The sequence below is a fragment of the Bufo gargarizans genome, chromosome 2, assembly GCF_014858855.1.
Source record: "Bufo gargarizans isolate SCDJY-AF-19 chromosome 2, ASM1485885v1, whole genome shotgun sequence".
NCBI classification, from domain to species: Eukaryota; Metazoa; Chordata; class Amphibia; order Anura; family Bufonidae; genus Bufo; species Bufo gargarizans.
Window position 1 is genome coordinate 622,561,922 of NC_058081.1, and position 17,487 is coordinate 622,579,408.

The following is a 17,487-nucleotide window of genomic DNA, read 5'->3' on the forward strand; positions in this document are numbered from 1 at the left end:
CTGAATAGGAAGCCTGCAAAAATCCCATAGTATTGTATTGCAGTCTATGGTACAAGTGATCAGACTGTTGTATGTTCAATTGGCCTAAGAGGACTAAAAATTACATAAAAAAATGCTTTTGAAAATATCTAAAATATTTAAAATCATTTCACAATGTTACATATAAAAATAAATCAACAGAAATAATAATTAGTTAATTGGCAAAATATTTAGAATCTGTGGTGAATGCCGTAATGTAAAAAAATAAAATTACCAATTGGATGTTTTTTGGCCCCCATTTCCCCAAATAATTGGACAAAAAAGGATCTGAAGGTGATATGTACCCCAAAATTATACAATAAATAATACAGCTTGCCTAGGAAAAGCAAGCCTCCATACAGCTCTGTAAACAGACATATAAAAAAGTTTTGGCTATAAGAACAAGGCAAAGAAATGATGATGCAAAGAAATCTTTTTAAAGTTTTTTTTAAGTTGTAACATTTTACAAATTAGATCGATCAATTTGGTATTGCCATAATCATACTTACCAGCAGAATAAGACCATCATGACATTTTCAGTGCATATTGAACAACGTAAAAACAAAACCCAAAAACAATCACGGCAGAATTTATTTTTCAAGAAAGATTTTTTCCCTGTTTTCCAATACAGATATGGTAAATGAAATAATTCAAAAATAAGCCCTTATATGACTATGTGAATGAAAAGATTTTTTCTTTCTCAGCTTGCAATGATTTAAAGACATGGCTGTTGTAGCAATTACTTGCATTCCCCAAGTGATACCAATTCTGGAGCATCTTTTCTTCTGAGTCTATATTGTCCCATTCTTCTCTTATTTCTATTAGAAGTTTATGAATGAATTGCCAGCAGCTTGCAGGAAAGGTACAGATGGGTTTTACCAGTTGGGGGTGTGTCCCTGCACAGTCTGACACTGGCAGCACTGATTGGACAGAGTCAGACACCATCTATTGGTAACACCCAGCAGTACCTTTACTGCAGACTGCTGGCAATTTATTTGTAAACTTCTAGCAGGAATGATACAGGTATGGCACAAAATTGAGTAGTAAGAATTGTTATTATATGGGGAAGGCAAGTAGTTATTAAGACAGAGATATCAGGAAGAGGGGATGGGTCCAATTTAATGACAAATGAGATCATAATGGAGAATATGAATGTGTTAGGTAGGTATGGAGGTGAACATATGCTGTATGAAATTATAATAATATTAATATTACTCTTATATAAAAAAAAATTGCTCCAGTTGACGACTGGGGTGGATGCATGCCTTTGTGTGCTTTTTTTTTTGGGGGTGGGGTGGGGGACTCCTTATTCTGATTATAATTATTGATTATTATAATTATTCATACGCAGGCAACAAAAACGTTTAAATGTAAAAAAAAATATATACTTTTTTTTTAAACAAATAATTTCCTAATTAGATAAAATTACTACTCCAACAGTGCTGCTCACATTGGGTTTTTCATAGCATGAAACAGAATGTAAATCATCAGCAAAATAAGGTAGTCAAGTTGTGTTTTTAATTTAATGAGGTTCAAAGCCCTCCTGATACATTGGTTTGGTCTCTGAAGACCTACCCTTTACTTTGGCTTCAGCCTCTTTTACTTTTGATAAATAGCATATGTGTGAGGTTGTTGTTGTTTGGAAGGAGCGATGTGTTAAGCGTTACCTTTGGTGAGGTTCCAATCTGTATAAGCCACTGGCCATTCTCCAACCAGAGTTACAAGATCTAAAAGAGGTAATGAGTCTCTCTGCTCAATCAGACCTAGATGTAAGGACACACCAATCAGCATGGAAACAATATACTTTGACATCATCTCAATGTGTTGTAAGATCCCTCAGATCAGAGATAAAGAAAATCAATGCATTGCCAAAAGTACAACAGTCTATCAGTGTTGGTGGACAAATCCCAAAATAAACTGAGGGAACGGTCTACCGTGCTATCCTTAAATGCTTTGTTTTGTTGTAGACTAAAGATCGGTGTCGAACATGCACACAGCAAACTCAATATGTTTTACTTTCCATATGGCTCCAGACACATAGAGGTAGATGTATCAAACTATAGTTGCCCATAGCAACCAATCGTATTCCACCTTTTATTTTCAGAGCTCTTTTGGAAAATGAAAGGAAAGGAATCTGATTGGTTGCTATGGGCAACTAAGCCAGTTCTACTTTACACAAGTTTGATAAATTTCCCTAATAATATATACTGTTGAAGACCTAACCAAAACCAATGTCTATAGATCCGCAAGGATCAACTCAATAACTACATCCAAAGTCCAGGGAATTCTATGATCACCTTATAAGGATAGAAAATGACCATCTAAATTTTCCAGTATGTTCTTTGACACGGAGCTTTTGTAAAAAAAAAAAAAATATGTTTTTGTACCTTGCACAACAATTAAACTCATATATGAGTATGCTGTAGCTCTGGAGTATAAAACAGGATGTAGCACAGGACCAGTACAAGATAAATAATGTAATGTATGTACATTGTGACTCCACCAGCAGAATAGTGAGGGTATCTCTGGAGTATAATACAGAATATGTTTTTTATTTTAACTTAACTTAAAAAATGCAGTCCTTTTGCAATTACACTGAAACTATGTTAATAATTTAAAACTGGTAATGACTGCAACTGTATAGTGAACCCTTATGGGCCATCTGTGTTGTGTTACCATCTACAGTGGATGGAATGCTGCCTGATCCTTTGTAACTAGAGATATGCAAATTAAAAAAAAAATTGATTCGCCAGTTCGGTTCGATCCGAATAAATTCTCGTCAAATTAAGCTCTTGGCTGCTGAGAGCCTTTATAGTAGTGTAGAACACTGTGCCTTGCAGTAACATGCATAGGGAGTCTGCTTTGGTAGTGAAATAATACTGTGAGTCCATATGACATGCAGATGACAGGAGTCACTCTTAGAATCACTGCACACTTCACTTATTTGGGCAGTTACATGGCCAAAACTGACCAAATAACTCATGTATCAACTTAGCCTTACAGGTCGATGTTAGTGTCAAGAAGAAGCGCACTCCTTTTACACCGTCGTCAGCTTATTTCACATAGATGTCTACAGAACCTGTTCTATTGAACACTTATACAAGTAGAGCCCCCCGACAGAGTGGAGAGGGTGTCAGCAGTAAGTTTGTGTTTATGTCACTGATTCATTTTCCCCATTCTCTGATCCGTCAGAACAATTACCCATAAAAAAAACGGATCCTGTCTGTGGAGCATCCGCCTTCACTCGGTCAGCATTTGCTTATCAGTATTGCTAAAGGCAAAATTAACCGGAGTGGATCTAAAACAGAGATGACACGTGAATGGGATATTTGCATGTCTTCTGTGTTTTCTCACCAACTCCTGCTTTTGGCTACCAAATAATAAGCCAATACTGATGGGACCATACAGGCCTTAAAGCTGCTACACAGACAGGATCTGTTGTGCATCTCATTTTCCCTTCCTTCTGACAGATCAGAAGTGTCAAATAAATGATGATGTCAGCCAAGCCGAAAGCCCAAATAGTGGACCAATCATGAAGTGGGAAGGGTGGGAACAGCATAAGAAGTCCACAGAGTGGATCTATGACAGGGTCTGGAGGTGGCAGCAGCATGAGGAGACCACAGAGTGGCCCAATGACAGTCTGGAGGTGGCAGCAGCATCAGGAGGCCACAGCATGGCACAATGACAGAGTCTGGAGGTGACAGCAGCATGAGAAGACAACAGAGCGGCACAATGACAGAGTCTGGAGGTGGCAGCAGCATGAAGAGACCACAGAGCGGCACAATGACAGAGTCTGTAGGTGGCGGCAGCATCAGGAGGCCACAGAATGGCAAGGTGACATACTGTGGAGGTGGGTGGCAATGCCAGTACCTGCTGAAGATGGTTGGTGAAAGAAGGAGCACTTGGCATCAGATGTGTGGCATCAGGCGGGTAACAGCATCAGAATAGTAGTAAATTGTTGGTGTGGCAGCTTGGATTATCTAGTCTAATGCATCAGGCATTGGTGTGTGGAAATCCTGGCTTATCCACGCCTGATTCATCTTGATGCAGTGTCCCACTATGTGCTATATGTGGGCACTTTAAACTCTTGCTAAATGTCATATCAAATGTATTGTTGTATCATGCTGTAATTCCCTTTAACAGGCTTACAGTGTAATTTACCTTTATTTGCCCCTAGGTGGTGCTTGCACCACATATATATATACATATATATATATATATATATATATATATATATCTATCTGTGGGGGGTGTAAAGTCAGTGTGTCCGATGCTAATGAAGAGATGAGGAAGTTAATGGTGGTCGAAATTAGTATTTCCAACGAAATAATTCTAAAAAGATTTTAATGCATATAAGTGCAGCGCTTAATGCAGAATAGAAGATTTTTTGTCCACCGAAATAATTCAAAAAAGATTTTACTGCATTTAATTGCAGCGCTTAATGCTGAATATAAGATTTTTTTTGTCCACCGAAATAATTTAAAAAAGATTTTAATGCATATAAGTGCAGCGCGTAATGCAGAATAGAAGATTTTTTGTCCACCGAAATAATTCAGAAAATATTTTACCGCATTTACTGTAAGTGCAGCACTTAATGCAGAATAGAAGATTTTTTGTCCACCGAAATAATTCAGAAAAGATTTTACCGCATATAAGTGCAGGGCTTAATGCTGAATATAAGATTTTTTGTCCAGCCAAAAAATTAAAAAAAGATTTTAATGCATATAAGTGCAGCGCTTAATGCCGAATAGAAGATTTTTTGTCCGCCGAAATAATTCAGAAAAGATTTTACCGCATATAAGTGCAGCGCTTAATGCTGAATACAAGATTTTAGTTATTTATTTAATGCACTTATATAGCGCTACTACATTCCGCAGCGCTTTACAGACATAAGCATCCAACTGTCCCCAATGGGGCTTACAATCTAAGGTCCCTATCAGTATTTTACCGCATATAACTGCCACGCTGAACGCTGAATATCTTTTTCTTTTTCTGCTGATATACGCCACTAAAGGCTTTACCACATATAACTGGAATAGTGAACGCCAAGTATATTTTTATTTTTCCATGTACAGTACAGACCAAAAGTTTGGACACACCTTCTCATTCAAAGAGTTTTCTTTATTTTCATGACTATGAAAATTGTAGATTCACACTGAAGGCATCAAAACTATGAATTAACACATGTGGAATTATATACATAACAAAAAAGTGTGAAACAACTGAAAATATGTCATATTCTAGGTTCTTCAAAGTAGCCACCTTTTGCTTTGATTACTGCTTTGCACACTCTTGGCATTCTCTTGATGAGCTTCAAGAGGTAGTCACCTGAAATGGTCTTCCAACAGTCTTGAAGGAGTTCCCAGAGATGCTTAGCACTTGTTGGCCCTTTTGCCTTCACTCTGCGGTCCAGCTCACCCCAAACCATCTCGCTTGGGTTCAGGTCCGGTGACTGTGGAGGCCAGGTCATCTGGCGCAGCACCCCATCACTCTCCTTCATGGTCAAATAGCCCTTACACAGCCTGGAGGTGTGTTTGGGGTCATTGTCCTGTTGGAAAATAAATGATGGTCCAACTAAACTCAAACTGGATGGAATAGCATGCCGCTGCAAGATGCTGTGGTAGCCATGCTGGTTCAGTATGCCTTTAATTTTGAATAAATACCCAACAGTGTCACCAGCAAAGCACCCCCACACCATCACACCTCCTCCTCCATGCTTCACGGTGGGAACCAGGCATGTAGAGTCCATCCGTTCACCTTTTCTGCGTCGCACAAAGACACGGTGGTTGGAACCAAAGATCTCAAATTTGGACTCATCAGACCAAAGCACAGATTTCCACTGGTCTAATGTCCATTCCTTGTGTTCTTTAGCCCAAACAAGTCTCTTCTGCTTGTTGCCTGTCCTTAGCAGTGGTTTCCTAGCAGATATTCTACCATGAAGGCCTGATTCACACAGTCTCCTCTTAACAGTTGTTCTAGCGATGTGTCTGCTGCTAGAACTATGTGTGGCATTGACCTGGTCTCTAATCTGAGCTGCTGTTAACCTGCGATTTCTGAGGCTGGTGACTCGGATGAACTTATCCTCCGCAGCAGAGGTGACTCTTGGTCTTCCTTTCCTGGGGCGGTCCGCATGTGAGCCAGTTTCTTTGTAGCGCTTGAAGGTTTTTGTGACTGCACTAGGGGACACTTTCAAAGTTTTCCCAATTTTTCGGACTGACTTAAAGTAATGATGGTCACTCGTTTTTCTTTACTTAGCTGCTTTTTTCTTGCCATAATACAAATTCTAACAGTCTATTCAGTAGGACTATCAGCTGTGTATCCACCTGACTTCTCCACAACGCAACTGATGGTCCCAACCCCATTTATAAGGCAAGAAATCCCACTTATTAAACCTGACAGGGCACACCTGTGAAGTGAAAGCCATTTTAGGTGACTACCTCTTGAAGCTCATCAAGAGAATGCCAAGAGTGTGCAAAGCAGTAATCAAAGCAAAAGGTGGCTACTTTGAAGAACCTAAATAGTGACATATTTTCAGTTGTTTCACACTTTTTTGTTATGTATATAATTCCACATGTGTTAATTTATAGTTTTGATGCCTTCAGTGTGAATCTACAATTTTCATAGTCATGAAAATAAAGAAAACTCTTTGAATGAGAAGGTGTGTCCAAACTTTTGGTCTGTACTGTATATATTTCTTGTTGCACTGAAATACGCCCCTATACGCTTTCACCAGAAATAACTGCAACAAAGCAGTACGTATATATTTATCTTTTTTTACTGAAATAAAGGCAGTGATGGGCAAACCATGGCCCGCGGGCCGTATACGGCCCAGCGGACCTTTTTATCCAGCCCACAGAGCTGTCCGGAGGCAGCAGGAGTGAAGATTAGCGCTTCCATTGTGGGAGCGCTCATCTCCATATTCATCTGTATCGCCGTCCTCAGGAGCAGGGGAGCGGCGTCTTCCTTGCCCGTTCCTCTAATAGACTACAGGCCTACTGTCTGTGTAGCCTATCAGAGGCCGGTGCAGGCGGCACGATGACGTAATTGTGCTGCCTGAGCCATACAGAGCGGGACACAGACCGGAAGAGGCCTGCATCGTATCACTGACAGCAGCATAAGGTAAATATATGTGTTTATTGTTTTTAATATTTATAGTATACTGTGGCAAGAAGGTGGGTGGGGGCCCTTTATACTGGCACAATATGGATCGGTACTATGGAGAAGAGGGGAAGCACTATGGGGGCCACTATGGAGAAGAGAGGAAGCACTATGGGGTCCCTATATACTGCCAAAATATGGGGAAGCACTATGGAGAAGAGGGGAAAGCACTATGGGGGCCACTATGGAGAAGAGGGGAAGAACTATGGGGGCCCTATATACTGGCACAATATGGGAGGGCACTATGGAGAAGAGGTGAAGCACTATGGGGGCCCTATATATTGGCACAATATGGGGGGCACTATAGAGAAGAGGGGAAGCACTATGGGGGCACTATATACTGGCATATTATGGGGGCACTATGGGGGCCTTATATACTGGGACATTATGGGGGCCCTATATACTGGCACAGTATCTATTCTGCGAATTGCAACAACAAAGATAACTCCAGACTTTGATGCTTTAGCAAAAAAGGGAGACCAACAACACTGTTCCCACTAAAATTAAAGGTGAGTTATACCTACTATGTTATAAAAGAAATACATTGCATAAAAGTTTTGTACAATAACTCTTTTTATGTCTTTCTACTTTGAATTAAACTAAAGCTTTAAAGGGAACCTGTCACCGAGATTTTGTGTATAGAGCCGAGGACATGGGTTGTTAGATGGCCGCTAGCACATCCGCAATACCCAGTCCCCATAGCTCTGTGTGCTTTTATTGTGTAAAAAAAACGATTTGATACATATGCAAATTAACCTGAGATGAGTCCTGTCCCTGACTCATCTCACATACAGGACTCATCTCAGGTTAATTTGCATATGTATCAAATCGGGTTTTTTACAGAATAAAAGCACACAGAGCTATGGGGACTGGGTATTGCGGATGTGCTAGCGGCCATCTACCAACCCATGTCCTAAGCTCTATACACAAAATCCCGGTGACAGGTTCCCTTTAATGTTACGAAATTTAAATGCAATTTATATTAATTCACACAAATGCCCCATCCATCTAATCTTGGTCTGGCCCCCGGGTCCAATATATGAACCTATTGTGGCCCACGAGTCAAAAAGTTTGCCCACCTCTGCTTTTCAACATAGCACTTGCAGCCCAATAACAAAAAGCTGGAATGACAGAGCTATCTAATGACTATTTGGATCCCCAAATAATCTTTCTCTGCACTTGTAAATCACTTTCCTATCAATGTTCCTAGCGCCTTCTGTCATCTCTCCCTGCACTAAGATGCTTTCAAATGATTCCTCCCTAACCTTTCCCTGCACTTAAAAATCGTTTTTTCTGTCTTTTTTTTCCCCACAATTAGGTATTTTCAAGTGCTGTCCCTAGCGCCTTCACACGTCTGTCCCTGCACTTTAAACGCTTGAAAATGTCAGAATCTAAAATGGCTGCCGTATTTATAGGGCTGTGACATCACAGGGCTGGCTGGCTGCTGATTGGCTACATTAAGGCATGTCAATCTGGGTGATCCAGCCTTCCCAGAGTTCCATGCCACATGTCCTCAGTCCTCACACGTGTAACCACCATTTTAGGAAAATTGTGATTCGTTACCACGAAGCGCGAGGAAATTCGCATTCGTTGCGAATCAAATTTTTCCTGAAATTCTAAACGAATTTGACTTTGTCAGCTTCGATTCGCTCATCTCTAATTTTAACGTTACCCAATTTGACACTACGGAGTGCTTCCATGGGATTCCGTTCCATGCTTCCGTCCTGCAAAAATCAGTGCATGCACAACTTTATTGCGGTGCGGACCGTCGGATGCGGATCGTGGACCCCATTCAAGTAAATGGGTCCGTGATCCGCATGCAGCTGCCCAACGGTCGTGCCCGTGCATTGCGGACTGCAGCAGGGGCACTGAGCGTTTACGCTCGTAGGCATGAGCCCGTTTTGCGGACAAGAATAGGCATGTCTACAATGTCTGTTTTTTGCGGATCCGCGGTTTTTGTACCGCAAAAAACGGAATGGTTGTGTGCATGAGGCCTAAGGCACATGACTGATTCCTTTATGTGGTCTGCAAAACACAGATATCGGCCATGTGTGCCCCCACTTTCCTGTTCCACACATCCAGCACTACTGTAGAAATTTCATTTCTGGTCTACAATACATATTCTATTTATAAATTTTTTGGCAGAGCTGCAAAATGGAGCTACATATGTGGACAACACATAGTTTGCTGCCGCATCTTTTGCGGCCCCCTATAAATAAATTGGACAAAAAATATGGTTGTGTGGATGGGGCCTTTTGTAAGATACCAATACTCTAATCTTTATAAATGTGGGTTACTTACTTTCATTCATGCAGGATTTATACAAAATTTTGGCTTTTTTAAAGGCATCGCGGTCATCTTGGTCAGAATTTTCCAGTAAACCTTTACAACATACAAAAGTACAAGTTATCAGTGGTGATTATTGAAATACAGTTGTAGCATACCTGGTCCTAGTACCATAGACCTGAAAATGTAGGTCCTTCCTTAATGTGCGGCATATAAGGGTCTTGTGAACATGGCAGAGCTGAGTACAGTACCTGTATGGATATACATAGTCACCATAGTTTCATAGTACAGAGCCATAGTCATTCCATATGTTCCCATATGATGGCTCAATATGCTACCATATTACAGGGGTATCCTCCCCCAGGAGAAACCATCTCTGATTTACAGCACTTTGGTGTAAAGGACTACATGTCATTTTGCCAACTTGTAAATCCATGCATCCTTCCTCACATCGATAACTTGATTTTCTTACCCTTCAATATAATCTCCATTTCGTCCCGAAGAATATCAAAGATGCTATAGCGGGAGCTGGTCTCTGGTATTACGTGCTTATTTAGCCAACCACCACAGGCATATTGGTAGAAATCAGTGCAAGGTTCTATTGAAGGGTCCATGTTCTGGATAATTCTTGCAGCTAAAAAGAACAAAAATTGCATATTCCACCGAGACAAATGTACAATGCATCATGAGGCTTAATGGAGATGGAGTTTTCCACTCTCAGGTGATCATGTTATGTAGAAAACAAGAGAGATCCATAGTACACCTCAACTTAATGAGATACTTTGTATTACAAAATAACCTAATACGTAAATGGTGAATTTTTAATTATGTTATGAAGGGATTAATTAGGAAAATTTAGAACGTACCTGCAGTAACACATCCCGTTGTAGTGCACACCGTCTCTGAATTAAGGGGGGGAAAAAAATAATAAATTCAAAACCTTGTAAGAGTAGACCAGTTAAAATAACAAACGTATGTTACTGTTAAATTTAACATTTGATGACTTGTTTTTATTTCCTTCTTTTATTTGTTACTACTGTATGACTCTACCCCTACTCTACAATGATGATGTAACACACCATCTCATTTCTGTTCATGACCAATGCTACAACACCAGATACTCATTTCAAGTAGCCTCTTTTGATATAAAGTATATAAAAAAATCATACCTGACTGATATTGTAAATGTATTGTTATTTCATCATCTACAGTTAGGTCCATATATATTTGGACAGAGACAACATTCTTCAAATTTTTGCGCTGTACATTACCACAATGGATTTTGAACAAAACATTTCAAATGCAGTTGAGGTTCAGATTTTCAGCTTTAATTCAGTGGGTTGAACAAATTATTGCATAAAAATGTGGGGAACTAAAGCATTTTTTAAACTCAATCCCTTCATTTCAGGGGCTCAAAAGTAATTGGAGAAATTTTAATAATTGTAAATAAAGTGTTCATTTCTAATACTGGGTTGAGAACCCTTTGTTGGCAATGACTGCCTGAAGTCTTGAACTCATGGACATCACCAGACGCTGTGTTTCTTCCTTTTTAATACTCGCCCAAGGCCTTTACTGCAGTGGTTTTCAGTTGCTGTTTGTGGCCGTTTCTGTCTAAAGTTTAGTCTTTAACAAGCAAAATCCATGGTCTATTGGGTTCACATCAGGTGACTAACTTGGCCATTCAAGAATATTCCACTTATTTGCTTTAATAAACTCCTGGGTTGCTTTGGCTTTAGGTTTTGGGTCATTGTCCATCTGTATTATGAAACGCTGACCAATCAATTTGGCTGTATTTGGCTGGATTTGGCACACACAGTATGTCTCTGAAAACCCCAGAATTCAACCGATTGCTTCTGTCCTGTGTCACCTCATCAATAAATACTAGGGACCCGGAGCCACTGGCAGCCATGCACACCCAAGCCATCACACTGCCTCCGCCAAGTTTTACAGATGATGGAGTATGATTTGGATCATGAGCTGTACCATGCCTAAGCCATACTTTTTTCGTTTCACCATTCTTGTAGAGGTTGATCTTGGTTTCATCTGTCCAAAGAATGTTCTTTCAGAAGTGTGCTGTTTTTTTAAGATGTTTTTTTTTAGCAAAGTCCAATCTAGCCTTCTTATTCTTGAGGCTTATAAGAGGCTTGCACCGTGCAGTGAACCCTCTGTATTTACTTTCATGCAGTCTTCTCTTTATGGTAGATTTGGATATTGATACGCCTATATCCTAGAGAGTATTGTTCACTTGGTTGGCTGTTGTGAAGGGGTTTCTCTTCACCATGGTAATTATTCTGCAATCATCCACCACTGTTGTCTTCTGTGGGCGTCCAGGTCTTTTTGCATTGTTGAGGTCACCAGTGCTTTCTTTCTCAGGATGTACCAAAATGTAGATTTTGCCACTCCTAATAGTGTAGCAATTTCTTGGATGGGTATTTTGTGTTTTTGCAGATGAAGGATGGCTTGTTTCACCTGGCTGAAAAGCTCCTTTGACCGCATGTTTACTTCTCAGCAAAATCTTCAAAATGCAAGCAACAGACCTCAAATCAACTCCAGGCCTTTTATGTGCTTAATTGAGAATGAAATAATGAAGGAATTGGCCACATCTGCCCATGAAACAGCCCTTGAGTAAATGGTCCAATTACTTTTGGTCCCTTTAAAAACAGGGTGCCACATGTAAAGGAGCTAAAACTCCTAAACCCTTCATCCAATTTTAATGTGGATACCCTCAAATAAAAGCTAAAAGTCTGGACTTTATGTCCATGTCCATTATATAACTATAACTTGAATATGCTTTAGTAAACAAGTAATAGAAACGAAATTTCTGTCAGTGTCCAAATATATATGGACCTAACTGTAATATAATGTCATACACATTTTCTGAATGCTAGAATTAATAGAAATATTATCACACCAAAAATAACAAACATGTGACTCATGGTCCATGTACTGAGAAGTAATCCAGTACTGAGAAGATTAAATGAATGCTATAACGAGAAAATACTGCAAAAGCAGACATATAGTAAAGCCCCTTTAGGGTGTGGCCACAAGAAAAATCTGCAACAAATCGCAGATTTTGCTGCTCTTTTGCTACAGATTTTACCCTAAGGGCTAGATCACATGACGGCTTTTGCCTTTGCCAAATTCTGCAGCTTATTCGGTGATAACAAACCTTCTGGTTCCTGCCAAAGGTTTTAAATTTTAATATGGCAGACCTGCCCTGGTTTAGCCCAATTGAATGGAGTTAAACCATAGTGGACACTTGCTGGCACATGACCGTCCTTTCTTGGCATGGTCACAGAAGATACAATGTGGCCGCTTGTATGCCCACCCCTAGATTCCATAAGTTTTTCATAAGCCCACCCCTGGATTCCATAAGTTTTTGGCATGGAATCCATGCTAAATTCCACATTTTATGTGGCAGCTAATTCAGCCAAAGCCAGAAGTACTTTATTTTTATTTTTCAATGCCTTCCAACCCACTTCTGTCTTTGGCTCAAAAACTGCCACAAAAAGATGTGTGTGACCCCATCATGAGCATTGCAGGATAGATTCTGCACCAAAGGTGAACTTGCACAACCACAGTATCAGACAGGGGTGCCTAGGGCCCACCAGTATAATTCCTTCTGTAGGCCCGCTGTAAAGCTACATGCAAACATTATCTACTCACACAGCAGCAGGCAGCAGCAAGACACCAAAATGTTTGATTATGGCGGTCCCTGCAGTGAATTCAAAAAGGCAAGTCCCTAATGAAAAAGGATACTGACTGGTCCCCTCTGTATCAAGTCACCTTAGCCACCTGATGCTTGTATAGTAATAAACTGGGTAGTACCTACATTCTTATATGAACTCAATATAGTTGAGATGCTGTTTGTTGCTTATGTATATGCAGTCTACTGTGCTATGTGCCACATTTACAGGGGGTAGGGAACTAGAGACCCACCTTGCTCAGCGACCCTCCAGGCAACTCATCTGTTCCACTGAGGGTCAGTTCAAGCCTGTGTATCCACAACATTTGAACATACCCTTAGTATGTTTTTGTAAATATCTGTGGCAAGTTATGAAGCTTTCTGTGGAAAAAGCACCTTCCTCGGACAATGTTTTGCTTCAGGAAGCTCATTCAGTACTATTATTGGGAGACTTACATTTGAGAACCAGTTTCCCTATGTTAACAGTAACGATTTTGCACAGGACTGAGAAGTGTTGTCATAGACACACATTCTCAAAAGGCTAAAACTCATAAAATTTATGAAAACAACATGAACAAAAAGCTTCCTAGGACTTCCAGAAGAGATATACTTCCTACGGTATATTCACATGACCATAAGTGTTTACGTTCTGCAAATTGCGGATCCTCAAAACACAGATACCGACTGTGTGCGTTCCGCATTTTGTGGACCGCACATGTCCGGCGCTATATAGAAAATGCCTATTCTTGTCAGCGATTGCGGACAAGAATAGGACATTCTTTATATTTTTTGCGGGGCCACGGAACAGAACAACGGATGCGGACAGCAAATGGTATGCTGTCCACATCTTTTGCAGCCCCATTGAAATGAATAGGTCCGCACCCGTTCCTCAAAATTGCGGAACGGATGCGGACCCAGAATTAAGGTTGTGTAAATGTACCCTTATCGTTATAGTCTTGCAGTTCCTTTCAAAATGGTGAAGCATGGAAATGTATAACTTTCTTTCAAGATATAAATACTCTAGGTCAGACTAAATTCCAGAGACATCATAGATTATTACAGAAGACTGTGAAAGTATACAACTTAGAACCCCATCAGACCCATTCCAGGTAGCAGAGAGCCCCATTAGCCCCTACCAATTCCCAAAAAGTTGGAACACTGTGTAAATTGTAAATAAATGTATATGAAAACAGAATGCAATGATTTGCAAATCTCATAGACCCATATTTTATTGACTATAGATCACAGAACACATACAGTACAGACCAAAAGTTTGGACACACCTTCTCATTCAAAGAGTTTTCTTTATTTTCATGACTATGAAAGATGTAGATTCACACTGAAGGAATCAAAACTATGGATTAACACATGTGGAATTATATACATAACAAAAAAGTCTGAAAATATGTCATATTCTAGGTTTTTCAAAGTAGCCACCTTTTGCTTTGATTACTGCTTTGCAAACTCTTGGCATTCTCTTGATAAGCTTCAAGAGGTAGTCACCTGAAATGGTCTTCCAACAGTCTTGAAGGAGTTCCCAGAGATGCTTAGCACTTGTTGGCCCTTTTGCCTTCACTCTGCGGTCCAGCTCACCACAAACCATCTCGATTGGGTTCAGGTCCAGTGACTGTGGAGGCCAGGTCATCTGGCACAGCACCCCATCACTCTCCTTCATGGTCAAATAGCCCTTACTCAGCCTGGAGGTGTGTTTGGGGTCATTGTCCTGTTGAAAAATAAATGATGGTCCAACTAAACGCAAACCGGATGGAATAGCATGCCGCTGCAAGATGCTGTGGTAGCCATGCTGGTTCAGTAAGCCTTTAATTTAGAATAAATCCCCAACAGTGTACCCAGCAAAGCACCCCCACACCATCACACCTCCTCCTCCATGCTTCACGGTGGGAACCAGGCATGTAGAGTCCATCCGTTCACCTTTTCTGCGTCGCACAAAGACACGGTGGTTGGAACCAAAGATCTACAATTTTGACTCATCAGACCAAAGCGCAGATTTCCACTGGTCTAATGTCCATTCCTTGTGTTCTTTAGCCCAAACAAGTCTCTTCTGCTTGTTGCCTGTCCTTAGCAGTGGTTTCCTAGCAGATATTCTACCATGAAGGCCTGATTCACACAGTCTCCTCTTAACAGTTGTTCTAGAAATAAGTCTGCTGCTAGAACTCTGTGTGGCATTGACCTGGTCTCTAATCTGAGCTGCTGTTAACCTGCGATTTCTAAGGCTGGTGACTCGGATGAACTTATCCTCCGCAGCAGAGGTGACTCTTGGTCTTCCTTTCCTGGGGCGGTCTGCATGTGAGCCAGTTTCTTTGTAGCGCTTGATGGTTTTTGTGACTGCACTTGGGGACACTTTCAAAGTTTTCCCAATTTTTCGGACTGACTGACCTTCATTTCTTAAAGTAATGATGGCCACTCGTTTTTCTTTACTTAGCTGCTTTTTACTTGCCATAATACACATTCTAACAGTCTATTCAGTAGGACTATTAGCTGTGTATCCACCTGACTTCTCCACAACGCAACTGATGGTTCCCAACCCCATTTATAAGGCAAGAAATCCCACTTATTAAACCTGACAGGGCACACCTGTGAAGTGAAAACCATTTCAGGTGACTACCTCTTGAAGCTCATCAAGAGAATGCCAAGAGTGTGCAAAGCAGTAATCAAAGCAAAAGGTGGCTACTTTGAAGAACCTAGAATATGACATATTTTCAGTTGTTTCACACCTTTTTGTTATGTATATAATTCCACATGTGTTAATTCATAGTTTTGATGCCTTCGGTGTGAATCTACAATTTTCATAGTCATGAAAATAAAGAAAACTCTTTGAATGAGAAGGTGTGTCCAAACTTTTGGTCTGTACTGTATAAAATGTTGAAAGTAAGAAATTTTACCATTAACTCATTTATATCCGTCTCTGGACCGCCTAACGCAGATGTGCGGTCCGGAGGCGGCAGCGCTGCGCAGAGTCATGCATATACGAGTCATCTTGCGAGACGCGAGATGACGCGCTTTGCCGGCCCGCGCATGCGCAGTTCGGGCCGGCATTTCGTCAAGGGGGGTCGCGTCATCAGCTTGCCAGCCAATGATCGCGGCTGGCAAGCTGATGATTTTTAAAAAAAACAATCAAGTGCCAGATAACAGATCATATTAGTAAATATGATCTGTTATATGGCTGCCCTGCTCCTCTGCTGGTCCTTTTCGTCGGTTGGATCCAGCAAAGGAGCAGGCTTCACAGTGAGTAGCACCAACACCACACTTTAGCCCCAGATCACCCCCTGCACCCCAATTAACCCTTTGATCACCCCTTTGATCGCCCCTGTCAATCACTAGTGAAAGGAAAAAAGTGATCAGTGCAAACTGTCACTTTTTTTTTCACTGGTAATGACCGTTAGGTTTTAGGATAGTTTAGGCCCCTTGGTTTGGTAGTTTAGGGATCAGTTAGCGCCCAGCCCACCGCACCGCAGTCACTGATTCGCTGATTAGCGTATCGCTAATCAGCATTTGTACTTTTATAGTATCTTGAAGTGATCAAAACTGATCACGGTCAGATCTATAATAGTATTAGTGTCACTTTAGTTCGCCTCCACCCAAAACGCAGTGTTTGCCCGATTAGGCCTGATCGGTCGCCCACACGTGCGTTCGCCCACACCCGCCCCACCGCAGTGACAAAAAATATATTTTTTTTGATCACTGCACATTCACTTTACACGCGCAGCGGCGATAAAAAAATCTGTTTTGATATTTTTTATCAACCGCAGCGGCCTCCGGTACTTCGCTAGCCTCCCCTTTGTAAGACAGGCTTGCTTTTTTTCTTGGGTAGTCTCAGGGAATACCCCTAAATTTAGTTGCCCAAATGTCAAACAGGGGGTATTCTTCTGAAGAGGCCTACAGGCTTCTGACCCAGTCGGATGAGGAATGGGAACCCCCACTGATGAATCTAGCGGGTCAGAATACGAACCTGTAGAAAGCAGTGGCTCTGCATAACGCACTTCGCCACATTTTTGGGCGATTTGCGCTTTGCACATTGACCCATGGGGAAGGAGAGGTTTGTTCTATAAAGGTAAAAAAAAACAAAAAAAAACAAAACACCAGTAAGCAAAAAGGTTAATGTTTAGTTCAAAAAGTTAAAGTTTATATGTTCTGTTCCAAAGTTAATAAAATTATTGCGTTGCGGCCTGTTTTTTTTTTTTTTTTTACCTTCCAGGTGGATCAACCGATCGACTAGCTGCAGCACTGATGTGCATTCTGACAGAAGCATTGCGCTGCTGTCAGATTACACGCAAGTCGGTGTATGCGGCGCTGCAAGACGAGATTTCTACTCTGCAGTA

General features: G+C 40.9%; 1 protein-coding gene across 1 annotated transcript in view; it reads right to left on the reverse strand.

Moving 5' to 3' along the window:
• Positions 1-17,487, reverse strand: part of MMEL1 (membrane metalloendopeptidase like 1) — a 202,866-nt gene that overhangs the window by 102,166 nt on the left and 83,213 nt on the right. The window contains exons 3-6 of the mRNA XM_044278346.1: positions 10,329-10,364; positions 9,935-10,096; positions 9,478-9,558; positions 1,686-1,781 (exon numbers count right to left, since the gene is read on the reverse strand). Of these exons, the coding sequence (XP_044134281.1) occupies positions 1,686-1,781; positions 9,478-9,558; positions 9,935-10,096; positions 10,329-10,364 (375 nt within the window). The remainder of the gene's footprint in view (positions 1-1,685; positions 1,782-9,477; positions 9,559-9,934; positions 10,097-10,328; positions 10,365-17,487) is intronic.